Source organism: Musca autumnalis, unplaced genomic scaffold (assembly GCF_047663935.1).
Source record: "Musca autumnalis isolate F117 unplaced genomic scaffold, ASM4766393v1 scaffold_2, whole genome shotgun sequence".
In the NCBI taxonomy this organism is placed as follows: Eukaryota; Metazoa; Arthropoda; class Insecta; order Diptera; family Muscidae; genus Musca; species Musca autumnalis.
Window position 1 is genome coordinate 119059136 of NW_027411755.1, and position 27192 is coordinate 119086327.

At 32.7% G+C, this 27192-nt stretch overlaps 1 protein-coding gene across 5 annotated transcripts; it reads right to left on the reverse strand.

Moving 5' to 3' along the window:
- Nucleotides 1-1106: 1106 nt before the first annotated feature.
- LOC141393057 (uncharacterized) lies at nt 1107-10360 on the reverse strand. Of its 5 annotated transcripts, none has more exons than XM_073966004.1 (4): nt 9453-10360; nt 8104-8363; nt 5801-5984; nt 1107-1621 (listed from the first exon to the last, which is right to left on the reverse strand). In XM_073966004.1, exons 2-4 carry the CDS (start codon nt 8165-8167, stop codon nt 1201-1203), a joined length of 669 nt encoding a protein of 222 aa, XP_073822105.1. In that variant the 5' UTR covers nt 8168-8363; nt 9453-10360; the 3' UTR covers nt 1107-1200. The 5 variants fall into 5 exon arrangements, with proteins under 5 accessions (XP_073822105.1, XP_073822108.1, XP_073822106.1 ...); XM_073966007.1 differs by having other exon boundaries at nt 5801-6060; XM_073966005.1 differs by having other exon boundaries at nt 9442-10360.
- Between the last annotated feature and the right edge of the window lie 16832 nt (nt 10361-27192).

Sequence of the window (27192 nt, forward strand, 5' to 3'; positions counted from 1 at the left end):
GCAGAACTGGAAAGCAATTGCAAATGGTCAAATACAAACATATGTGTATCTAAAAAGTATGATATTCCAATTTGGAATGAAACAAGTAAGAAAGTATCAGTCAGCTTGACCAGTAACAGTCAGCTTTACCATTTGACCAACAAAAAAAAAAACACAAGTATAAACAGAGGGTGTAAACCAAGTATGGAAAAAATTGTTAAACAGTTTAAGTATGTTCAGGCAGGGTGACATGAACTTACTCCGGAAAAAACTCAAAGAGATCCGAGACGAGTCCTCAAAGTCCACTTTTCCCAAATTTTGTGCAGAGGTATCCGAAGGAGTGGACGACATGGGTCAACTTCGAACTTTAACTAAGTTTGAGCAACATATTACGAAGATTAAAATTTTGTTCGGTTGATCCGCACACGAAGAATGTGCCCTTCTAATTTAAATAAGGATTCAGCATACAAATGTACTCTCCGTGTTCATCTATGATTTTATTCCGAACTTTCGAATTCGGGAGATAACTTTAAACAGAGAAGTCAGAAAGAAAAGCAGACGAAAATGTTCGAAATAGTTTACTTGATTAAAACGCAAATGTAAATAAGCTCTAATAAACCAAAATTCTACGACAAAGATCGTCCTAAATAGTTCAAAACAAAGAAACATTTGCTAAAGCCATCGACTTCATATAAATTTTTGACCGGTTTGAGGTATCTGATGCGCCAAACACCCTATATCTGTCCAACGTTGGTAAAGCATGAAATGTGACGGAATGTGATCTAGAAATAAGTTTGCCAAATTATATTGAAATCGGTTCAATGACATTTTATTTGGTCTAGATATAAGTTTGAATCGGTCGCAATTTGTAAAAAGAGTGCAGAATTTGGTCCAGAAAAATGTTCGACAAAGCATTTTTAAAACAGTTTAAATTTCAGGTTATAACCTGTTTAGACTATGCTGAATTTAGAAAATCCAGTCGATTTAAGATGCCATTTTCATACAATAAATTTTCATAGATTTTTATTTTTTTTTATTTCATAGATTTTATTTTTGAATAAATGAAAATGGAAACACATTAAATTAAAAATGAGAAAAATATGGAATATTTAAAATTGATAAACAACACCTTCATTCTCCTCCTCATCGTTGTCCATTTCATTGTCATGTTGCTGTTGATTATCATCGGCTTGATGTTGATTGGCATCGGCTTGATGTTGATTAGCATTGGCTTGATGTTGATAGCATCGGCTTGATGTTGATTGGCATCGGCTTGATGTTGATTGGCATCGGCTTGATGTTGATTAGCATCGGCTTGATGTTGATTAGCATCGGCTTGATGTTGATTGGCATCGGCTTGATGTTGATTAGCATCGGCTTGATGTTGATTAGCATCGGCTTGATGTTGATTGGCATCGGCTTGATGTTGATTTTCGCCGACTCTTCCACGTCTGTTGCGTCTGTTGCCACGTCTTCTGTAATTGCGTCTGCAGCGTCTATTGCAATTACAATTGCCTCTTCGGTTTGTGGTCTTGGTGGTGGTGATGGTTTTGCTTCCATCACCATTCTCCACAATGACCGTGACTTTTTTTTGATTGTTGCTGTTGCGTTGCTTCCTCTGGTTGTGTTTTTTGTTTTTTGCCTATAAAGAAATGAAAAAATAGGTAATGAAAAATTAAAATTAAAAAAATTAAACAAGAATTACAAATATTAAAAATTTATTTTAGCAACCAAACTTACCATTTTGACGTTCAAGTATTGAATGAGGAAAACGAAAAAATATTTTCGTTTTCCTTAGTTTCTTTTTTTCCAGTGGCAAAGCCTGCTTTTTTAAAAATTTCACAAATGGAAATTTTGGAAATTTCCATTTCAAAAATTCAAAATGGTAACTTTGGTTATTGAAATAAATTTTTAATATTTGTAGTTCATGTTTAATTTTTGAAAATTTAATTTTTCATGACCTATTTTTTCAGGCAAAGTTTATTTTTCCCAACTTTTGTGTGAGAGACATACAGTTTGTCAAGTAATTGTTTTCAAACCAAGAAAACTAGCATTTTCCAGTATTTATTTATGAAAAATGACTGATAATTGGGATACAAATGTCGGGTTTTTTGCAAAAAATAGTTGGTAGACAAATTAAAGACAAGATTGGATGTATAAAAAAAATTGATCCACGTATTCCAACAAAAATTAACGAAAACCTATAACTACATATAATTCAAGCTGTCAAATAAATGTTTTCGAAATTTAATGGAGTTTCCAAAATAACCCATATTATTTATTAATTGTTTATTGTTAGTTTTCTTGGTTCGAAAACAATTACTTGACAAAGTGTATGAAATAATACAATGTGCAAAGTTTGCTCAAATCAGATACTCCCAATTTTTTCAAATACCCACAGACCATTTTTTGGCCAATAAACGTGGATTTTTTAAACACCCACAGACCAGTAAACGTGGATTTTTTTAAACAATTTTTTCAAACACCCACAGACCATTTTTTGGCCAATAAACGTGGATTTTTTAAACAATTTTTTCAAACACCCACAGACCATTTTTTGGCCAATAAACGTGGATTTTTTAAACAATTTTTTCAAACACCCACAGACCAGTAAACGTGGATTTTTTTAAACAATTTTTTCAAACACCCACAGACCATTTTTTGGCCAATAAACGTGGATTTTTTAAACAATTTTTTCAAACACCCACAGACCAGTAAACGTGGATTTTTTTAAACAATTTTTTCAAATACCCACAGACCATTTTTTGACCAATAAACGTGGATTTTTTAAACAATTTTTTCAAACACCCACAGACCATTTTTTGGCCAATAAACGTGGATTTTTTAAACAATTTTTTCAAACACCCACAGACCAGTAAACGTGGATTTTTTTAAACAATTTTTTCAAATACCCACAGACCATTTTTTGGCCAATAAACGTGGATTTTTTAAACAATTTTTTCAAACACCCACAGACCATTTTTTGGCCAATAAACGTGGATTTTTTAAACAATTTTTTCAAACACCCACAGACCATTTTTTGGCCAATAAACGTGGATTTTTTAAACAATTTTTTCAAACACCCACAGACCATTTTTTGGCCAATAAACGTGGATTTTTTAAACAATTTTTTCAAACACCCACAGACCAGTAAACGTGGATTTTTTTAAACAATTTTTTTAAACAATTTTTTCAAATACCCACAGACCATTTTTTGGCCAATAAACGTGGATTTTTTAAACAATTTTTTCAAACACCCACAGACCATTTTTTGGCCAATAAACGTGGATTTTTTAAACAATTTTTTCAAACACCCACAGACCATTTTTTGATGAATTTAGGGCCATTGTTATATGTGTTCTTTTAGTATCTGATGGATTTGAAAACGCAAATGGTTTGATCTAGAACTGCAAGATTGAACTAATTTTTACTATTTTTTCCGTAACATAGTAGTAAAAATTAGTAGACTCTGGAACAGACCAAAAATGTCGAAGAAAATATTGAAAATCGTTGTTGGCGTTTTTTATTGTTGGACTGCAGAATTTTACATCTTTGTGTTTATTTCAGCTCTAGTCCATATTTTGTTGTATTCAAGTATTTGAATAACAACAAAATGTTTTACAGTGGATATGAAATTGATTAGTTGCGGGCGGAGGGTGGGGAATACTATAGTTTCAGTTGTCACCAAACAACTTCATCAGTTCCCTTTTCCGCCGACTCTGTATCGATAAACAGGTCAATAAGCCCATCCAGCAAATTAAACAAAATGAGAAAATTGCTGTATGGCCCTAAAGCTGATTACCCTACAATTTGAGTCGAACTAAAGAATTTCATATCCACCACTGTTTTTATGTCGTCTTTGCTTTGCAAAGAATGCGAACATATGAGTGTTGCTTCAATAAGCGGGGGTAAAACAACGAGAAAGTTGTTGTTTTTGCATTACGCATTGATCAACAAGGCCGTGCTGATGTCTATTATTGTTGTTGGCGTTTTTTATTGTTGGACTGCAGAATTTTACATCTTTGTGTTTATTTCAGCTCTAGTCCATATTTTGTTGTATTCAAGTATTTGAATAACAACAAAATGTTTTACAGTGGATATGAAATTGATTAGTTGCGGGCGGAGGGTGGGGAATACTATAGTTTCAGTTGTCACCAAACAACTTCATCAGTTCCCTTTTCCGCCGACTCTGTATCGATAAACAGGTCAATAAGCCCATCCAGCAAATTAAACAAAATGAGAAAATTGCTGTATGGCCCTAAAGCTGATTACCCTACAATTTGAGTCGAACTAAAGAATTTCATATCCACCACTGTTTTTATGTCGTCTTTGCTTTGCAAAGAATGCGAACATATGAGTGTTGCTTCAATAAGCGGGGGTAAAACAACGAGAAAGTTGTTGTTTTTGCATTACGCATTGATAAACAAGGCCGTGCTGATGCCTATTATTGTTGTTGGCGTTTTTTATTGTTGGACTGCAGAATTTTACATCTTTGTGTTTATTTCAGCTCTAGTCCATATTTTGTTGTATTCAAGTATTTTAATAACAACAAAATGTTTTACAGTGGATATGAAATTGATTAGTTGCGGGCGGAGGGTGGGGAATACTATAGTTTCAGTTGTCACCAAACAACTTCATCAGTTCCCTTTTCCGCCGACTCTGTATCGATAAACAGGTCAATAAGCCCATCCAGCAAATTAAACAAAATGAGAAAATTGCTGTATGGCCCTAAAGCTGATTACCCTACAATTTGAGTCGAACTAAAGAATTTCATATCCACCACTGTTTTTATGTCGTCTTTGCTTTGCAAAGAATGCGAACATATGAGTGTTGCTTCAATAAGCGGGGGTAAAACAACGCTTATTGAAGCAACACTCATATGTTCGCATTCTTTGCAAAGCAAAGACGACATAAAAACAGTGGTGGATATGAAATTCTTTAGTTCGACTCAAATTGTAGGGTAATCAGCTTTAGGGCCATACAGCAATTTTCTCATTTTGTTTAATTTGCTGGATGGGCTTATTGACCTGTTTATCGATACAGAGTCGGCGGAAAAGGGAACTGATGAAGTTGTTTGGTGACAACTGAAACTATAGTATTCCCCACCCTCCGCCCGCAACTAATCAATTTCATATCCACTGTAAAACATTTTGTTGTTATTCAAATACTTGAATACAACAAAATATGGACTAGAGCTGAAATAAACACAAAGATGTAAAATTCTGCAGTCCAACAATAAAAAACGCCAACAACAATAATAGGCATCAGCACGGCCTTGTTGATCAATGCGTAATGCAAAAACAACAACTTTCTCGTTGTTTTACCCCCGCTTATTGAAGCAACACTCATATGTTCGCATTCTTTGCAAAGCAAAGACGACATAAAAACAGTGGTGGATATGAAATTCTTTAGTTCGACTCAAATTGTAGGGTAATCAGCTTTAGGGCCATACAGCAATTTTCTCATTTTGTTTAATTTGCTGGATGGGCTTATTGACCTGTTTATCGATACAGAGTCGGCGGAAAAGGGAACTGATGAAGTTGTTTGGTGACAACTGAAACTATAGTATTCCCCACCCTCCGCCCGCAACTAATCAATTTCATATCCACCGTAAAACATTTTGTTGTTATTCAAATACTTGAATACAACAAAATATGGACTAGAGCTGAAATAAACACAAAGATGTAATATTGAAAATCTTTTAAAATTAAACAGATTTGAATTAAAACGTATGAAGTGTTTTGAGGAACAAATTTTCGAATTTTAAATTTGATTAGTACATAACATAGCTTCTAAAGATTAATTTTAAATAAATACATACCCGCTTTTTTCATCAAATTTTCGCTGTAACTCTGCCTCCTTGAATTTTTGTATTTCACCAACATATCGAATTCCCAGTTGTTGACACACCTCTTCACCAAATTTTGCACCAAACAGTTGATGGATGTGTGTAATTGGTAGAATTGTTTGTTTATTAGGTTTGTTTAATCCGCAAGCCAATTTTGCTAACATTTTGTTGAGTGATATTCCGGCTGAGCACTCCAGTTTTTATACACAGCACACTGTGGGCGAAATCCAAATCTAGCGGGGAAAAATTAATAACTCCTAAACTAATTGAGGTAAGCGGCTATAATTTGGTACAGATGTTACTTATTTGTATAGGTATGATTGCACGGAGTATGGCAAATATAGCTCACCGTTAAATCATATCGTCCTCGTAACGGTACCTCGGCACATATGGTATTTTGGGTATGTGGACCACATTTCACTGTGAATTTTGCTGTATTTTGGTATTTAGGGTCTTAAGGGGGTATGTGACATTAGTTCCCATAATGGGGGTCATAGGTCCACGTTTTGGTCTAGCCCCGAAATTTTAGGTATTTTGAAGGTATTCTTCATATTTTCCAACCAAATTGGCTGTACTTTGGTATTTTGGGTTCTAAGTACACACAAAATCTCCATACCAAAAATGTTCGACCTAGATCCACGATTTGATATATTACCCATATATACGTATCTCCCGATTTCCAGAATTCAGAAGGTTTAAGCAACATTTTCCAACGGAAATCGCTGTAAATTTGGTTTTCGTGTTTTTAAAAGACAAAACATCTACACACAAAACATTATTCACTTGGGTTCACTTTTTGGTATATCCGCCACACAAATGCCCCACTTTAAATTACGCATTTTCATGTAAAAATGGATTTATAAAATTGTTGATAACATAAAAAAAGGCAAAAAAGGCAGACCAAAATTTGGGAGTAGATACTTTTGAGTATGTAATTTGATATTAAAAAAGTCCGATAGTGTTTCCGTGTGTTTCCCATAAGTTGCACTTTACTCAAAATGCTCTAAGTAGAAAAAATTTCATACAAATGTTCAAACATTTTCTTCAGAATATTTACAACATCAAATACTAGTATAATCATTTTTTTAATAAAAACTACTTCCAAGCTATCTGAAAAAAATAAATTATCGACATGTTTATTTTCATTTCTCCATATTATTAGTCAACATACAAGTTATCAAAAAAGTCGATTTTATCACTTGCAAAAAAACTCCCAGTAAATGTACCGTTATAACGGCCAATAACCGTTAAATGCAATACTGATTGTTATTTTTAGGTCTACCAGTATGTTTGGTAAAATACTGCATTAATGATTTTTACTTAGGTCTTACTTAGTTTTCGGACTTTTTCCCCGCTAGATTTGAATTTCGCCCACAGTGCAGCAGCCCGAATTTCACTTATAGAAGCTTCAACTAAAACTTCTTCGCAACGTTTGAATCTTCTTCAGGAAATTTGTTATAAATTTTTTCTTCCGGCGAAGGAAATAAAATTCGTTTGTCATCCAATCAATTCAAATGATCCCTGAAAAATAAAAAGTCATACTGTACCAGACAACGAAGTTGACCCCGTTTTTCGACTCGCTCGCTCAGTTCATATGTTAGCCAATCGGCGGCGGCGCGCCGACTAATTTACCGACTGGCGTCTAATTTTGGCATATTTTGTAGTACAAAATTTGTCGTACAGAAAAGTGGGGTTTTGAGAGTTCGTGGAGTTGTTGTACTATCCAAGAATCTAAACATCTTATTAGCTCAGTTCCAATACAATTCATATGGGAGCAGTTTGCAACTTTTGCCGGTTTTACCATTTTCAGTACAGAAAAGGAACAGACCAATTGCTTTTAACATTTTAAAGAAACAAATAGTGGAAGCAAGGTACATTTATAGAAGGTAGAAGTGACAATCAGCTGTATTCTTACTTTTTTTGTAAATTTAGTTTTCAAAATGTAATAGGGTCTACTCATGAAATTTGAGTCGGCGGAAAAGGGAACTGATGAAGTTGTTTGGTGACAACTGAAACTATAGTATTCCCCACCCTCCGCCCGCAACTAATCAATTTCATATCCACCGTAAAACATTTTGTTGTTATTCAAATACTTGAATACAACAAAATATGGACTAGAGCTGAAATAAACACAAAGATGTAATATTGAAAATCTTTTAAAATTAAACAGATTTGAATTAAAACGTATGAAGTGTTTTGAGGAACAAATTTTCGAATTTTAAATTTGATTAGTACATAACATAGCTTCTAAAGATTAATTTTAAATAAATACATACCCGCTTTTTTCATCAAATTTTCGCTGTAACTCTGCCTCCTTGAATTTTTGTATTTCACCAACATATCGAATTCCCAGTTGTTGACACACCTCTTCACCAAATTTTGCACCAAACAGTTGATGGATGTGTGTAATTGGTAGAATTGTTTGTTTATTAGGTTTGTTTAATCCGCAAGCCAATTTTGCTAACATTTTGTTGAGTGATATTCCGGCTGAGCACTCCAGTTTTTATACACAGCACACTGTGGGCGAAATCCAAATCTAGCGGGGAAAAATTAATAACTCCTAAACTAATTGAGGTAAGCGGCTATAATTTGGTACAGATGTTACTTATTTGTATAGGTATGATTGCACGGAGTATGGCAAATATAGCTCACCGTTAAATCATATCGTCCTCTTAACGGTACCTCGGCACATATGGTATTTTGGGTATGTGGACCACATTTCACTGTGAATTTTGCTGTATTTTGGTATTTAGGGTCTTAAGGGGGTATGTGACATTAGTTCCCATAATGGGGGTCATAGGTCCACGTTTTGGTCTAGCCCCGAAATTTTAGGTATTTTGAAGGTATTCTTCATATTTTCCAACCAAATTGGCTGTACTTTGGTATTTTGGGTTCTAAGTACACACAAAATCTCCATACCAAAAATGTTCGACCTAGATCCACGATTTGATATATTACCCATATATACGTATCTCCCGATTTCCAGAATTCAGAAGGTTTAAGCAACATTTTCCAACGGAAATCGCTGTAAATTTGGTTTTCGTGTTTTTAAAAGACAAAACATCTACACACAAAACATTATTCACTTGGGTTCACTTTTTGGTATATCCGCCACACAAATGCCCCACTTTAAATTACGCATTTTCATGTAAAAATGGATTTATAAAATTGTTGATAACATAAAAAAAGGCAGACCAAAATTTGGGAGTAGATACTTTTAAGTATGTAATTTGATATTAAAAAAGTCCGATAGTGTTTCCGTGTGTTTCCCATAAGTTGCACTTTACTCAAAATGCTCTAAGTAGAAAAAATTTCATACAAATGTTCAAACATTTTCTTCAGAATATTTACAACATCAAATACTAGTATAATCATTTTTTTAATAAAAACTACTTCCAAGCTATCTAAAAAAAATAAATTATCGACATGTTTATTTTCATTTCTCCATATTATTAGTCAACATACAAGTTATCAAAAAAGTCGATTTTATCACTTGCAAAAAAACTCCCAGTAAATGTACCGTTATAACGGCCAATAACCGTTAAATGCAATACTGATTGTTATTTTTAGGTCTACCAGTATGTTTGGTAAAATACTGCATTAATGATTTTTACTTAGGTCTTACTTAGTTTTCGGACTTTTTCCCCGCTAGATTTGAATTTCGCCCACAGTGCAGCAGCCCGAATTTCACTTATAGAAGCTTCAACTAAAACTTCTTCGCAACGTTTGAATCTTCTTCAGGAAATTTGTTATAAATTTTTTCTTCCGGCGAAGGAAATAAAATTCGATTGTCATCCAATCAATTCAAATGATCCCTGAAAAATAAAAAGTCATACTGTACCAGACAACGAAGTTGACCCCGTTTTTCGACTCGCTCGCTCAGTTCATATGTTAGCCAATCGGCGGCGGCGCGCCGACTAATTTACCGACTGGCGTCTAATTTTGGCATATTTTGTAGTACAAAATTTGTCGTACAGAAAAGTGGGGTTTTGAGAGTTCGTGGAGTTGTTGTACTATCCAAGAATCTAAACATCTTATTAGCTCAGTTCCAATACAATTCATATGGGAGCAGTTTGCAACTTTTGCCGGTTTTACCATTTTCAGTACAGAAAAGGAACAGACCAATTGCTTTTAACATTTTAAAGAAACAAATAGTGGAAGCAAGGTACATTTATAGAAGGTAGAAGTGACAATCAGCTGTATTCTTACTTTTTTTGTAAATTTAGTTTTCAAAATGTAATAGGGTCTACTCATGAAATTTGAAACTTCGAATTTTGCCTCCATAAAATACTGTTTTTCTTCCTAAACTTGTAGTAAAAATGACCTACCACTGTTCTGAATGCTTTATATTTACATTGTCATTCAAATTTGTTCTATTTTGGAGGATTTTCAAAATGTATTTATGTTTTTCCTGAGGAAATTTTTGGAACGACCCTATTATTCAATATTTTCTTTGACAATTAATTTTCGATACCAACAATGTTGTTTTTGTAAATTTGTTAGTTGTTGTAATTCATGCACATACCTTCTAGAGTTGGGCAATCTCGTTCAATTGAACGATCCGGATCACTATCTCGTTCAATGGACACCGGTAATTTCTTTGACAAAACTGCGTATACTTAATTTCACACGTTGGTTTTAATGATGTTACTCATTCGTCTTTGAATGAGGACAGTGATCCGGATCGTTCAATTGAACGAGATTGCCCAACTCTAATACCTTCTATAAATTTACCTTGAGTGGAAGTGGATTTATACAGGGCAATTATCTCAGTCAGTATGGACTTAAAGGCGATAAAAATTATACTGTCGTAATGTGAGCAGCACGGGCCCGTTGTAAATACATAAAAGCGATCCTACACATATTTCTAAAATGTGCTTAAGCAAAATTGTTGAATTTTTGTGAATGAGGTACCTTCTGAACTCTTGAACTTGTGGTATGTTTGTAAGAAATTTTACGATATAAATTTCGGCTATATCGGATAAGTTTTATTGCTCAGCAGTCATTATGGTTGTGTCGGTACGTATAAATCATGGCGGAGTAATAAGTCCCAATTTACATTAGGCAAGTTTAGTTGCGGCAAGTCCCTGTTTGTAGGAGAAACACGTAAGGGGAATTGATATGGAAAAAAATTGCTCGTAGCTGCAATTTTCAGGTAATTTCTTTTATAGTTTTCGTATTTGACATTATTTTTATTGTTTTGAAAGCAAAACTTGTCGGAACAGAGTTGCCTTTTATAAACGCAAGAGGCAAGTTTAAAAAGGAACGAGAAAAATTGCCGCAATTAAACTCGCCTAATGTAAATCGGGACTAAGGTGTTAGGCCATGTTTATATTATAGCCTTTTGCAGGGTTAACCTTCATAATGAGGATTTGTTTGACGTATACGCAAAGGAATTGAAATTTGAAACCCAGTGGGTTTGTAAAATCCGATTATATATAAACGTACTTTGTCTGTTCCAGTACTGCAAGAATCTACTAATTTTTACTATTTTTTCCGATAACATAAAAGAAAAAATCTTATAGTAGTAAAAAGTAGTAGCTTCTTGCAGGTTCTGGAATAGAGCAACTATTACTTCAGTTGCTCAAAATCAGTCTAAAAGTCAAAATTTGTTAAAAATGACGCATTACCGTAAATTTCTCGTTTATGTTTTGTATGTGATTTTATTCACAATAATGCATTTTGACAACTAGAATGATAATCAGCGTTTTTCCGTTAAATAGATTCAAGGTAATCATGAATAAAAATTCCGTGCGGATTTTTTCCCTTTCCCCAATTTTACAATTTTTTATTTCTATATTTATGTGCAAAAAGGGAATATTTTTGTAGATTCGACGAGAATATTGCACAATTACGTGATTCTAGTAGTTTTCAACATTTTAAAATATCGATTTTGAACGAATTTCACTTTTCAAAATTATTTTCTGTGCGGAAAATTCCGCGGGAAATATTCATGATAGCCCTGATTAAAAAATATCGGAGCGCGCCATCTCTAGTCGAGTTAACGGCGGCGGTTTTTAGCCTTAAAAAAAAGAAACGCGGCGGCGCGCCGCCGTCCGAAAGTTAACTCGCTTCCATCTCTGTACTGTACTTTTTAGAAAATCAAAAAAAAAAGAATATTCCAACAGTTGTTGATTGGAAAATTCAAAAAATTCCAGTTAGAAGGAGAAAGCAATATTGTCTCTGTTACTCTAAGAGCTCATTTACACGAGGAAACAATTTTTAATTCTCATTTTTGGGAACAAATGTAGCGCAATTTTGGATGGATATGTGCAAGAAATAAATAATAATTTCATATTAATTTATTTATTTTGTGTTGTAAAAAAATGTTTCTTGTAATTGTTATATAGTTTGTTGCTGTTTTATGAATATTCATTACGCAAATGAGCTCCAAGTTTAAAAAAAATTGAACAAATTGAATACTCTACCACCTGACGGAAAAAATTTGAAATTTTTTTTTAAATTGTAAGTTTTTCCTATTTTCCAGATTTTTCTGCCAGGTGGGAGAGTATTCTATTTATGCCAAAAAAATTGTTGATTGTCCGTATACGCTTGCGGACACCAAGGCAGTACGTTCGAGCGCCGCTGTGATTGTAAACAGCGCGAATATGCATTTTATTGTTTGAATTTCACACATTTATATCAGACGGACAGTATTTTTGTGAATTATAGGTTTGTAGAAACTACTTTTTTATAAAAATGCAAACAAGTTATACATATTTTTACTTCGTTGACATCGCTTGTCTTTCTCTTTTTTCTAGGTGTTCACGGCACTTCTCCTGTCAAACTTTATAGGGTATGTTTTCGTAAAAAAAACTCTTATAAAATGTTTAGCTCAAACTGTACTTATTTTCAAAACATTTCCATTAAATCTGATTTTTATATAAAATTTTCATTTCAATTTAAAAAGTAACTGACGTATTTACATTTGTACATATGTATGTGTGTATGTGTACTACAAATACCCAGCCAGCATTTTTTGAAAATTTTAATCAAATTCGAGTCTTTTTTGATCCTACTGCACCATTAAAAAGCTGGAATATGAGCTCATTTTCTGATCATAAATGACTCCTTTGCCGGAAGAAAAAGGTAACCTCAGGCGACTCTTCTAAACAAATCACAAATGAGTCTTCCTCTGCATTAGTTTCGAGTCATTTTTGCCCATTTTCTGATGGTATCATGGTTTAATAAGAAAGGTTAGCTAAAGCTTTCAGTCAATACAATTTTTTCTTTCAACTGTTCCTAAAACGTCAAAACAATATACACAATCTGTGTGTGTGTGCTGTTTGAATAATATGCCAAACAATTTTAAAAACAATCGAATTCAATGATTTTTAAAATTAGGTGTGTTCGTTTACTCAACAATTTGTACAAATTTGTACAAGTTCAGTAACTTCTTGTAATCGCCTAATGTCTGTTGCATTGTACTGTAGAGTAAACGAACAACATCCAGTAACAATTTGTAAAAATTTTGAGTAAACGAACACACTGATTGATTTTAGAACATTTGTATGGAAGAAATTTGTCAGCTTTGCATTGAAACAAATGCTCTATTCCTGAACCTGCAAGAAGCTACTACTTTTTACTACGATAACATTTTTTCCTTTATGTTATCGGAAAAAATAGTAAAAAATAGTAGATTCTTGCAGGTTCTGGAACAAAGCAAATGTGTCAATTGCATTGAATTGATGTCAAATTTTGACATCTTATGTTGCCAACAATTGCCGATGCGGCTACCTGTGTATTTGTACCATGGTAGACAGCAACAAAACAAATGGTCTGTTCCTTTACTTCTGAAAATGGTAAAACCGGCAAAAGTAGTAAAAGTTGAAAACTGCTCCCATATGAATTGTATTGTGTCTGAAGTAAAGGAACGCTTTTCGAGTAAAAAGTTGTAAAACTTGAAGATTCTTGAATGTAAAGGAACAGGGCTAAAACAAACAAAATAGTTAACGGTTGTTGTTTTTTGACACGGGCAAATGGAAGAAAATTGGTGAACGGAAAATTAGTTATAATAAATTTAAGCTTTAATTTACACAAAGCTATTAAATGTTTGTAATATTTGCTAGTTTCTAAAGTACTATGGACAAATTTTTAAACAGAGACAGTGGTAAGCGAAGCAACAGAAGATAGCAGGAGAAATATTAAATGGTTTTATAAAAAAATTCAGAAAAAAACTTTGACGCTGGGGATGAAGATGCTGGTACATCAAATAGTTTGACATTGGTAAAATTTAGTAAATGCATTTATGAATACAAAGCATTCAAAACGCAATATTTACTTTAGGATAGCAGAAAAAGGCGCAAGTTGAGAGATGATTGGATGGAACATCCAGACATTAAAACCTGGGCACAAAAAAAAACCACCCATATGTGCATTTTGTAATTGTAATCTTAAAGTTTCATCCGGCAAAGCTGATCTGTTAGCTCATTCGCAGACAAAAAAACATCAGGCTGCGGCCAGTTCTATAATGCTAAATGAAAAAAATAGATGAAGTGTTTGTTTCCAATCAAAACTTTGGTACCTAGAAAGCAGAAATACGAATGTGCCTCTTTATTGTGGAACACAACCTTCCATTTTTAGTTGCTGATCACATGACAAAAGTTTGTCAAAGCTCATTTACGGACTCCGATTTAGCTGCAAATATGACAATTGGACGGACCAAAGCTACTTCGATTATAAAAAACGTAACTGGTAAGAAACAACACGAGATTGTTTGTGAGTTTTTAAGGAACAACACATTTTGCTTGTGTGTGGACGAGTCCACAGATTTTTCAAATATGAAATCGTTATGTTTGGTTGTTCGGATTTTTATTGATTGTCAAATACATGATCTTTTCTTTGGATTAATTAATGTTGATCAGGGTGATGCTAACGGTTTATATAATTTAATAGTCGATCAATTTAATAGAAATAGTATAGATTACAAACGAAACATGATTGGATTTGCCGCCGATGGAGCATCTGTAATGACCGGTAAAAATCATTCAGTTGCCACGCATTTGGCGAATGATATTCCTCATTTGATTGTAATTAAATGTATATGCCATTCTTTGGCTTTATGTTCTTCATATGCATGTCTGCAACTACCTTCAGCAGTTGAGACATTGGCAAGGAACATTTTCAATTACATTTCGAACAGTCCTAAAAGATGCAACCAATTTAAAGAAATCCAAAAAAAATGTTGCACCCAAGTCAAACAAGATGGTTGTCTTTAGAATCAGTTGTTATCCGGATTTTGGAACTTTATGAACCCTTAAAAATTTACTTTTCATTTGCTGCCAATGTAGACAACATTGATATTGCTAAAATTATATTTGAAAACTTAAATGATACTAATGAAATTTACTTGTCATTTTTAAAATATGTTCTAGCAATTATTAATAATGTAAACAAAATGTTTCAAAGTGAAACAACAGAAATACATAATCTGTATTCTCAAATGGAAATACTTTTCAAGACTGTTATAAGTAATTTTGTAAAACATGAATTTTTAAAGACTGATAAGGCATATTTAGTTGAATTTAACAATTTCTTACACAACAATCAAATATAATCGATGGTCACACTAGCGAGTTTTTGTTACGAAAAACAGGAAGAGGCAACATCATGAACACAGAAAACCATGTACAAAGGTTTCACTACCTCATACCCCTCGCCTATAAACTCGAAGTCGCCATGTTGAAACAGCGCTAGTGTGACCTTCGACATATTTAGGGGTACATGCAAAAGAATTGTTAACAAAAACAAACCTGGATTCAAGTGAAAAGAACAAAATATATGATAACTGCATAAACTTTTATATTGAACTGTGTACACAAATTTTAAAAAGATTCGATTTTGAAAGCAATTTTAAAAGCTTATCTATGATAAGTCACACATATATTAGAAATGTAAATAATAATTCATTTTTCGATATCCTTAAAGAATTTCCAAATTTTGTGAACGAAGATGAAAAGCAAAAACTGGATTCAGAATTTCGTGAACTAAGATTTTTTGATTTTGATCAAATTTGTGAAAATAATGAAACGGATTTATTTCGTTTTTGGAATGCAATTTTTGATTTGAAACGTTTTGATGGTTCATATGTTTTTCCTGTGTTAACTAAATTAGTACGGAAGATAATGGTATTACCCCATTCCTCAGCAAATGTTGAGCGTGTTTTCAGCCAGGTAAATCTGAATAAAACAAAATTTCGAAATTCGCTCAATATTTGAAACTTAACAAAACAAATTGTTATGATACATTAATTAAACCCGACTTGTTAAAAATGATAAACTCAAATATTTATTTACAAAATGAATGACTTAATTGAAGACGAAATGACTATTCAAATATTAATTACTAAAATAAATAACTTTCGTGATTAACTTAAAGTACAAACACGTTTAATGAATTGAATACCTATTTTATGTTATCACAATGGACCGTAAGGTCTCCGAGTGGCGCAGTCACAATTAGTGGCTGCACATCCTCTAACCTATGTTCCTTTTAATAAAAAATATATTTAAATATATCTAAATGTGCGCATTTTAATTTTTGACGATTTTAAAAAACAGATTTGACGATTTAAAAAAAATCGTCATTTTGACGATTTTCGATAAAAATAATCTGGCAGCCCTGTATCGAACAGCATTCAGTAAAAATTTGTACGAATTTGTAACAATTTTTGGGTTATCGTACAGACCTAATGTCATGCAATTATGAAGATTGAAGATTCTTGCACGTAAAGTCGATGGACTAGCAATAGCAAGGTTTCTTGAAACCAATTTCGTTAAAGTTTCTTTTCAAGTTTCGTTAGTGTCCACACACGTTAACGTGAAATTGAGGATTTTTGGGTGTCCTCTTTATTTTACCATTCGCGTTTGTTGTGTTTCTCGTACCAAAAAAAAAAAAAAAACAAATCAAATAAACACAATAAAACAAAAAACAACACAAGATAATTGACATTAATAATTAAATTAATAATAATAGGTAAAATTTCACTATTTCATTAATTAAATGTTTTATTAAATCTTTTTATGCTTGTTTTGTTGTTAACGTTTGCTTGAGAAAATAAAAATAAAGAAAATGGAAGAAAAAATCTTGCAACGAATAACAAGAAGAGGCAACACAACAAGCACAGAAAACCATGTACATGGGTTTCACTATTTCATACCATACTTGACGTCGCCATGTTGAAATCGTGCTAGTCTGACCATCGACAAAGGAGCAGAGCTTTTATTATTAAAAATTTTTGTTGCAACAATTCGCGATCTACCTTGTTTATAGCTCATTTCGACTAGCGATCCTCAACTGGATTTAATAAATACTTTACAAATCTCATTGCATTGTAGGATTTAAATGGCAGTCATTAATTTTTGTTCATAGCACAATTACCAAGGTACAGTGAGCTTCAAAATAAAGTTTACACCTCTCAACATTTTTTTGATTGCACTATTATACATATAAATGTATATTTTTGAAGTATTTAGTGGTGAATTAAAATCCAGAAAATATTAGGCCCTTCCAACGTTTTATTAGAAAATAAATGAAGATTACCAAAATAACACACTTTTGCCAATCGCCACTCTGTTACTACAATGGACCCCTTGAACATACAGGAGACTTCACAATTGCTCTGTTCCTTTACGTGCCTAAGGTTACCATTTCTTACCATTTTTAACCTGTAAAGTATTCCCTTACTTTTAATAGCATACAATTTATATGATAGAAGTTTACCACTTTTGCCATTTTCTGCCACTGATATCATTTTAAAAGTAAAGGAACAGACCAAATATTTGATTGTGTATACATTATTCTCACCGTTAAAATCTTCGTTCATACAGTTTTGCCATTTTTAGCTAAACCAATCTGTGAAAAGGGTCAGAATTATTGAAAAAAAAATGTCCTACACAAATTTAGCTATAAAATCTGCAAAAATGTCTAGAACTAACCAGGTAAAGTAAGTACTACAACAAATACAACTCAACAACCACAAAATAAGGAAATGTCCATAAATTATTGGAATTAAAAAAACTAATATTTTTTCACATTTGATTGAATATTTTGGAAAACATGAATGAAAACTCGTTAGATTTTCAATTTGAATGATTCCATATCATGTTTTTTAAAATAGTCAGGCCTCATCCCATAGTCGTTGTTTTAATATTTTATTAAAACAACTTTAATTTATTAGTGGAAAAAATTTGGCGATGTTTACCAAGGGGTAAGGCAGGGAAGACTATAGTTTCAGATCTCGCCACAGATCTTCATCAGTTCCCTTGTTTCTTGTTTTTCAACAAGAAACTTTTTATACCCAAGTGTCAATTGCCCGCTCAAATAGATACGTGTGCAAAGAAACACTCTGATCGAGAATTTCTTTGGCACTACCTAAAAAAATGGGCATTTTAAAATGAGCATTAAAAATGATGCACCACAATAATCGATTAATAATTTCCAAATTTTTCGCTTTGTGTGCCATTTAGTAATCAGAATCATGGTAGAACAAGAAAAGGTAGCAGCAATACCCAGCTGACTGAACTGGGTTGTAGTGTCAGTGTCAAATTCCATTCGACATTTTATGTATTTATTTCTATGTTCGATGTATATTAGGGATATATATTTTTCAAGAACAAATTTATTCATCAGAAAAAAAAACTATTTCCCATAAAGACGGCTTCATATCATTGACATGTAACCTCCTCCAGGTCCAAACGACATGCCGCACACTAAAACACCGCTTATAGAGGCGGTACAATATTTGTTAATATGTGTGGTATTTTGTTAAACTTGAAAAGAATAAAGCCCTAATAAACATGTGCTTTTTTGTTTTCAAAAGCAAATGATTGAAACAGCTTCTCTTTTTTCAATGAATTACCAGCGACCCGAAACATGTTTGCAAGTATTCTACTTTCTGCGAGAAATTATGCATTTAGTGGAATGATAGGGAAACATTCAAATTGAAAATCTAACTAGTTTTCATTCATGTTTTTCAAAATATTCAATCAAAAGTGAAAAATTATTAGTTTTTAAATTCCAATAATTTATAGACATTTCCTTGTTTTGTTTACATTTACGTTGACACTAAGGTTTACAAACAAAAACAAATTCCTTTGTGGTTGTTGTTCGAGTTGTATTTGTTGTAGTATTAACTTTACCTTGTATTTGTTCTACCATGAATCAGAATGGTGAAATAATTGGTTTCCTATCGTTATCAGTAGGTTTGACATTGATTTCGATAGAATGAATGATGTGCCTGATGTAATTTTGGCATGATTGTAATCAATGTCCCTTTGCAAGCAATTTGGCTAGTTTTTAAAGCTATTTTCCAAAAAATGACTATGAAAAATCATTAAGCAATATTCCGAAAAACTATTTTCAGAGAAAAGTGCAAAAAATTTACTTCGATGTCCTGATTTTGATGCGTTCCACCTACTGTGGTGCTATGGTGAAGGTTTCCAGCAAGCTCAGGGGGAGCATCTTCAGGGCGGTCCCAACCCAGTCAACTATAGCCCTACAGTAGGTGGAACGTAACAAAATGGCGCCCAAACGGAAGAAAAATAAATATATTTTCCAAAAATATATATCTACATCAGTGCAATTACATCTATAATCGCATTTTCTTGCAAGAACTATATAATATTGCAGACACAGCTTTATTTATAAAAAAGTGTGATATGAAGAAGTGGATTGGTTTGTATATAGAGTACTCGTTCACGAGATCTCTTTTTCGAAATAGGTTTGGAAAACTGCCGTGGTACTACCCTTAGAAATATTACATGTTTGTTCACGCTAAGAATAAAGTCAATATATAGAGTTAGCATAGGGGAACGGGCAGTGGCCACTATGAAATGGGTTTCGTAGGCGTGCATTGCCTTCTAGTCCTCTTTCACGAGATCTTTTTTTCTAGCAATTTTCAGGAAAACTGCAGTGGTGCGATCTTTTCATAATGAATTTTGTTCTTAAAGTTTCGTTAACTCCTGTCTACAAGTACACCAAAACAACCATTTTAGGGCACTTGAAAAAAAAAACATTTCGCAAAAAAATAAACTCTATCCCACTATTCACATCACAGGCTATTGAAAAAAAAAAAACACTTAACTTCCTCTTATATGTTTTATAAAAAAGTACTAACAAAAACCTCTTATATCTTGTTCGTGTTTAGTTTGACTGTATACATGTGTGTTTTTATTACCGAATGAGTTTATGCGCCGTTAATAAGTTAATAATAATATACTAATTTATGGTTTAGATCTTATAAAAGTTTATAGAGTTTTTAATCCTCACAATATTCTTAGATTTATAATTTGCCACATTCATTTTTATATTTATTTTTTTCTAGATTCACTTTGGCAGTTTTGTTGAGATGTCTGTTTTACTGACTAGCTTTGTTCCTTTACATTTTTAATGATAAGAGTGGCAAAAGAAAAAAGCGTCAAAATTGCTCAAAATTACTCTCTCGTGAACATTTTTACCAGAAAAGTAAAGGAACGGAAAAATGGTAGATCTGGCAGCAATGTCAAAAGAAACATAAAAAATCAATTTTCGTCTTTTATTTCACAGTTTTTAATTTAGTTTTGTCAGCGTTCGACTTTTTCTTCTGTTTTTTCTTCTCCATTGTGAAATAATCGTCAAACAAAATTCGAAAAATCAGTTCTGCCATTTTTTACCTGCAGAAATTTGTCTGGTAGACTGTGGTAGAAGAGAAAGCCATTTTCGCTCTCTCTCTCCTCTCACTCTCTTAAAAATAGCTTCAAATTTTGCCACTTTTCGGGGTTAAAGAACGCTTTGCAGGTTAAAAATGGTAACAAATGGTAACCTCAGATAAGTAAAGGAACACAGCTACTATTTGTATGTAAGTCAAGCTTAATCTCATATTTGTTGTTTTCAAATTTAAAAACAACGAGTTTAAAGTAGGATGTAAAATTGATTACTTTAGGCGATGGCAGAGAAGACTAGTTTCGTTCAACGCCACTTGGACTCATCAGTTCTCTTAGTTCTTTGTATTGAAACAAAGAACCCCTCCCCAATTTTATGACGACTCGAGCTCAAGAATACGTGTGACTGTTGAATTCGTTTGAATGCGAATTCAACCGAAACACCTAAAAACTCTCGTAGCTGCATATGTAAACCAAATTAACTACTCCCACTGTCATGTGTCTCCACATTGCAGAGAATGCACATAACTATTTTGATAGTTGTCGAAAAATAACAACAACCAATCGTCCACGGTGCTCTGTGTCTATTTTTAAATTCACTTTGGCAGTTTTGTTGAGATGTGTGTTTTACTGACTATTTGTATCAGCGTTGCCAGTATTTTTTAGACTCTTTTCCCCAACTTGCCCAAAACATTTCCCCAAAATTCCCCAGATTTTATTGAATTTCCTCAAAAAAATCCCCAAAAATTTTTTAACAAATAATTACAAAAAAGCAAATCTAGTTTTATTTTACTATTGAAATTCATATCGTTAAACTTGTAAAATATTCTATACACTTATATATGAATTAAATTAACGATATTGAAAACTTCACTTTCAAGTGATTCAGAATCATTAGTCTCATTGGATTTATATAAATTTGTATAATGGAAGAGTTGTAACATTTCTTTACGTGGGTCAAAATTTTACATCTTTGTGTCAGCTTGAGTCCATATCTTGTTGTAAGTCAAAATTTCTACTAAAAATGGAGTTGTTAGAAAATTGATTATTTATTCTAGTAACTCGTACTGCATTTTATTTCTGAATATGGTTCAAAATAGAAGACTCTTTCTACTTAAGAATTACTTGTTGGAACGGAAAGCATATTTAATACCATCTCCAATTTACGAATGATAACTTTCTCCATTGCGATTCGTAAACAATCGTAGAGATTTTTGTGTTGACAACTGGTTCTAAAAAGGTTCGTATAGAGATAAAAATGTGTTGACCCAATTAATTGCTGCAAATATTGGGGTAAAATTAGGTGTGTACGATAACTTTCCCAGCAATAATTACTCAGTCAGTTCCAGCAACCTCTCTCAGTGAATTTTACTCTCTCAAGCAAGAAAAATTGCAAAAAGTTATCGAACAGCATTTTGCAAAAACTTGCAAGAAAGTCAGCTGTTTCCGAAAATGTATGAAATTTGTTTTTGTTTCTTTTGATATTTTAAACCAAACGGAACAAAAAAAAAAATTTTAAAATTGCACTTTACTTATTTAATGCTTTAATCCTATCCACAACGCTTTAGAATCTAAAAAAATGTGCAATCGTGAAATTTTCTTGGTCGAAAATGTTAACATTTCGATTTATTTACATTGAACATGTGATTAAAAGTCAGCTGATCAGACTTGCAAATTTTTGCGGGACAAATTTTCCCAGCAAAAATTTGCAAGTTCTCAGTCACAAAACTCTCCAAAAATCTCTCCAAACTCGCTCTCTTTTGCTGGATAATTTTGTTATCGAACAGCATTCAGCAAAAATTTGTACGAATTTGTACAAATTATTGGGTTATCGTACACACCTATTGCTTGTAAGTTTAAAAATTGCATATTTGTAGGCATCTGTTTCAGCATATATATTAACAGCGTTTAAGATATTCAACACTGGTCTTTTTAACTTTAATAATTGTTTACTCAAAAAAAGTACACGTCAAAATTAAAGCCTAGGTCTTTTTCAATCGATTCCACAATTTTTTCAATATCTTAATTTTTTTATAAATGGTTTCAATGTTCGAGTGCACAGGGAAGAATGCATATTAGCAGTGTGCATCGGTTTGAAAAATTAGATTAAGGCCCGTTCTTACATCTTTTATTTAAAATCCCTTTTTGTTATACCTTACTTTTAGAAAAATAAGGAATAAAGTTCGCATTACCAGGGATTTGTTATTACACCTTCCATTCCATTTCAAGCAAAACAGTCTGTATACATCAAATTTACTCAAATCGGATTGGTTGATTGAATTTGCTCTCAAATGTTTGTTGTTTGGGCGCACTTTAAATTTTAAAAGGAACACAAAGGAATAAAATGCGGGTTATCTGTCCGATATCAGCCAACATTCAACAACAAAAAGGATATAATAATGGGCCTTAGCATATTCATCTCTTTTATAATTGGAGCCATGAATGTTAAATAAAGTTTAATTTCATCATTGCCCATCAATCCAGAAATCATTTCTGCAGTTAAGTCCCCTTCAGCAGTAGAAATGATGGAAAATGTTATTTCAATTCAACCCACTGTTCTATACGCTGTCAGTCGTCGAACCGCATGATAACACTTCAAATCTGTCATAAATTATTACAGCTGCGACCAGCTAGTATATGATGTATGTTATTTGTGCGTCACGCGTGCGCTACTACTATTCAGGTACTGAAATTAAAAAAAGATAAGATAATCTGAAGTAATTAGTTAAAAAAAGAAATTCCCCAAAAATCCCCAAATATTTTTCAGATTTCCTCAACATTTTCCCAATTCCCCAAGTCGAATTTTTTTTCCCCATTTCAAATAAAATTTCCCCAATTTGGGGAAAAATCCCCAATACTGACAACGCTGATTTGTATGTAAGTTAAGCTTAATCTCATATTTGTTGTTTTCAAATTTAAAAACAAGTTTAAAGTAGGATGTAGTTAAAATTGATTAGGCCATGTTTATATTATAGCCTTTTGCAGGGTTAACCATCTTTATTAGGATTTATTTGAAATATAAGCAATGGAATTGACATTTGAAACCCAGTTGGTTTGTTAAATCCGATTATATATAAACTTACTATTACTTTAGGGGATGGCAGAGAAGACTAGTTTCGTCCAACGCCACTTGGACTCATCAGTTCTCTTAGTTCTTTGTATTGAAACAAAGAACCCTTCCCCAATTTTATGACGACTCAAGAATAAGTGTGACTGATGAATTCAATTCTGCTTAAATTTTTTATATTAGTTTTTTCTATCCATATCAATCAAATTCAGTCGCGAATGCACAATACGTATAGTCTATACGTTGCATGTTAATATTTTTATTCATGATGTTTTTTGAGGGTTTTATCCCAAGATGTATTTTCTATACACAACAAGTATAACAAGGATTTCTAATGCCCGGCTTAAAAGACTAATCAGGGCGTGGGAGTTCCCCACGTTGGGCCAAAACCTGTATAATACACATACACGACAACAATAGTAAAAATAAAACGATCCCTTGCTAATGTCAGGAATGCTGTAGACATAGTAATTTGAATGAGGGAGAGAAATGTAAAAAAATACAAAAAAGAGAAATATCAGATTCGAACACAAAATCATATAACCAAAACCACCCATCCTAAAATGGGCTTAACCAAAAAAATAATCAAGATCAAAACAGAATATGCAGGTATGAAAACCAATTTAAGTTCGGTAAAGGTTATGTACAAAAGCTTGTTTAACAATAAAGGCAAAAGCACTCACGACCTAAATGGGACTACCTACAAATCTAGCAGCCCAAAATATAATACTTTTCGCCTCAACATAGTAAAACACATTAAACTGAAAGAACATAAAAACAATTCACAAATCCTACCGCGAACGATTTTTGGTAGCAAAGCACATCTAAATTATTTCATGCAATGTAAAACACTTTTTTGCACATTAGCTAACATGTGTAAACCAAATCACTGTCGCCGAATGAATAATATAAAAGCAAACCCACCAAGTTCCCTTGTTTCATGTGTACCGTGTGTTTGTGATCGTTTTAAATATGTTTGTAAGTGACAATCATACGGCTTTTAACTCTTTTATAAACTGAATTATCAGAATATATTAGGATCTACCCCGAATATTCCAAAATTTAATAAATAGATGTCCAAACTGTTCTATTCAGTGCCGCACAATAATTATATTAAGTGTAGAATGTATCACATTATGTATAGAGTAATTTCGATGACAATTAGAATTAAATTGCCTATTTTTCTTTTTATTCTTTTATTTATTTCTTGTCAATTTTTCTGAACTATTTTGGAAAGACCCTAGTATTCAAACATTGCCATTGACATTTAGTTCCCATAGAGTTATGTTGTTATTGTAAAATTGTTAGTTATTACACCATGAGTATATGCATATGCGCAGCCACATTCCGAAAACACAAATTTTTCGCCTTTGTTTATGAATTTTTGACATTTCAAATCTGTGTTTTTGTTTGAATTCGCTTGAGAGAAGACCTTTATAATTGGGCCATGTGCGCAGCTGATAGAACACGAATTTTCAAAACAAGTTGTTGTAAACTGAACATGGTACAATTACTAATGGGTACTTTACAAGATATGTTTTTTTGCATATGAGTTGTCACTTCTCCCATACAAAATGTATATGCAAAGTGACAACATATCGTGTAAAGTACCCATAACATAGATGCCTCAGTACAGCTGATCGAATCCAAAACGTTAAAAAACTAGAATTCGCCATGAAAAATCAAAACAAAAAAACACATGATTCGGTAAGTAAGAGATAGCATGTGTTCACTTTATAGACAAACACAAGCGATAAAAAGAGACAACAAGATACCATTTGGCGAACATTTTGACAGTTTACATTACAAAAAAGTTGCTTTGTTGTAGCAATTCGCCGATGCATCTACCTAAATATGTAATTGTACCATGAAACTGAATTATGGGTACTTTACATATGGGTTGTCACTTTGCATATACATTTTGTATTTAAAAAGAGACAACCCATATGTAAAAAACATATCGTGTAAAGTACCCATTCGTCATCAAAAATATACGACAATATAGAACTTTACAACTTTATTTCGAAAATCATCGTAAAATTATCTATATATCGTATTAATTGTGTATAGTATTAAAAAATGAAAAATAAAAAATTATTTTATCGTTCAGAACCTGCAAAATATTACAGTGCAGTAGTTTTCCCGTTTAATGCTAAAAACGCGTTCCCGTACTCCGAAATCTCTTTAAACAAAAATAACGCCGAATAAACCCTCTTCTCCTGTTTTCTGCCATACAATTTTGGCAGCATGTGCATTGACATCTAAATACATATGATAGCTGATACGTTGATTTGACATTTCTGCTGGAGTTTTTTTTTTTTGCAATTTCCGTCATTTTTCCGTTCCCGTATTTTACCATATGCCTCACCTCTCTCTCTTTCAACCTGACAATTGCCGAAAAGAAAATTGCCTAATATATGTTCTGTTCCAGAACCTGCAAGAAGCTACTATTTTTTACTACGATAACATTTTTTCCTTTATGTTATCGAAAAAAATAGTAAAAATTAGTAGATTCTTGCAGTACTGGAACAGACCAATAAATATGGACTTATGCCAAGTTTATACTTGTGCTCCAAAATCCACTGGATTTTACGAAATCCTGAAATACACCCCGGTGTTTACACTTATTTTTTTGTTGATTTCAAACATATCACAATAATCAAGGTAGATGCATAGCGCAGCTGATCGAACAAGAATTTTAAAAACAAGTTGTTGTAAATTGAATTAGTCCTCAAAAATATACGACAATATGGAACTTTACATCTTTATTTCGAAAATTATCTATAGCTCCGTTCCCGTACTTTTTAATAGTAAAACTCGTAAAAGAGAGAACTGTAAAAAAATTGTTTTCACACAAAAGTTTTTTGAAATAGTTCGGGAACGGAAAAATGGAAAATACGTAAAAAAAACTGGAACAAATGTCAATGTCGGCGTATCAGCCAATCAGACGCCGGCGACCATGTTACTATTTTTTACACGCTCAAATTTGTCGAGTAAAAAGTTTTTAAAGAGAACGCCATTCAGCGCCATTTTTGTTCAAAGAGAAGTGAACATTTTACAACTTTTTTGTGTACGGGAACGGTTTTTCGGGTAAAATGTGTAAAAGTCGTAAAAACTTTTTAGTTCTGGAACATAGCTTATATGTCGTATTGTGTATAGTACTAACAAATGAAAAAAATAAAAAATGGTTTTATCGTTGAGACATCATAATAATAAATTTTGATAAATAAAAGCTGTGTTCGGAACCTGCAAAATATTACTACTTGCAGTAGTTTTCCCGTTTAGTGCTAAAAATACGTTCCCGTACTCCAAAATCTAGCAAGACTTGCACTTTTCTTTTAACAAAAAATAGCACCGAATAACACCCTCTTCTCCTGTTTTCTGCAATACAATTGTGGCCTGGTAGAAACTAGCAGCATGTTCTTTGGCATCTAAATACGATAGCTGATACGTTGATTTTGACATTTCTGCTGGAATTTTTTGCAATTTCCGTCCCCGTATTTTTTAAGAAATTTGTATGGGGTACCAATTTTTGACAATTCGCTCTTTTTTCTAACAATACCATTAAAAAAGTACGTGAACACAATGAAAAATAGCATTGTAACAAAATAATTTAATATTTTTTTACAAGTTGTTTACAAATTTTGATACTAAATTTT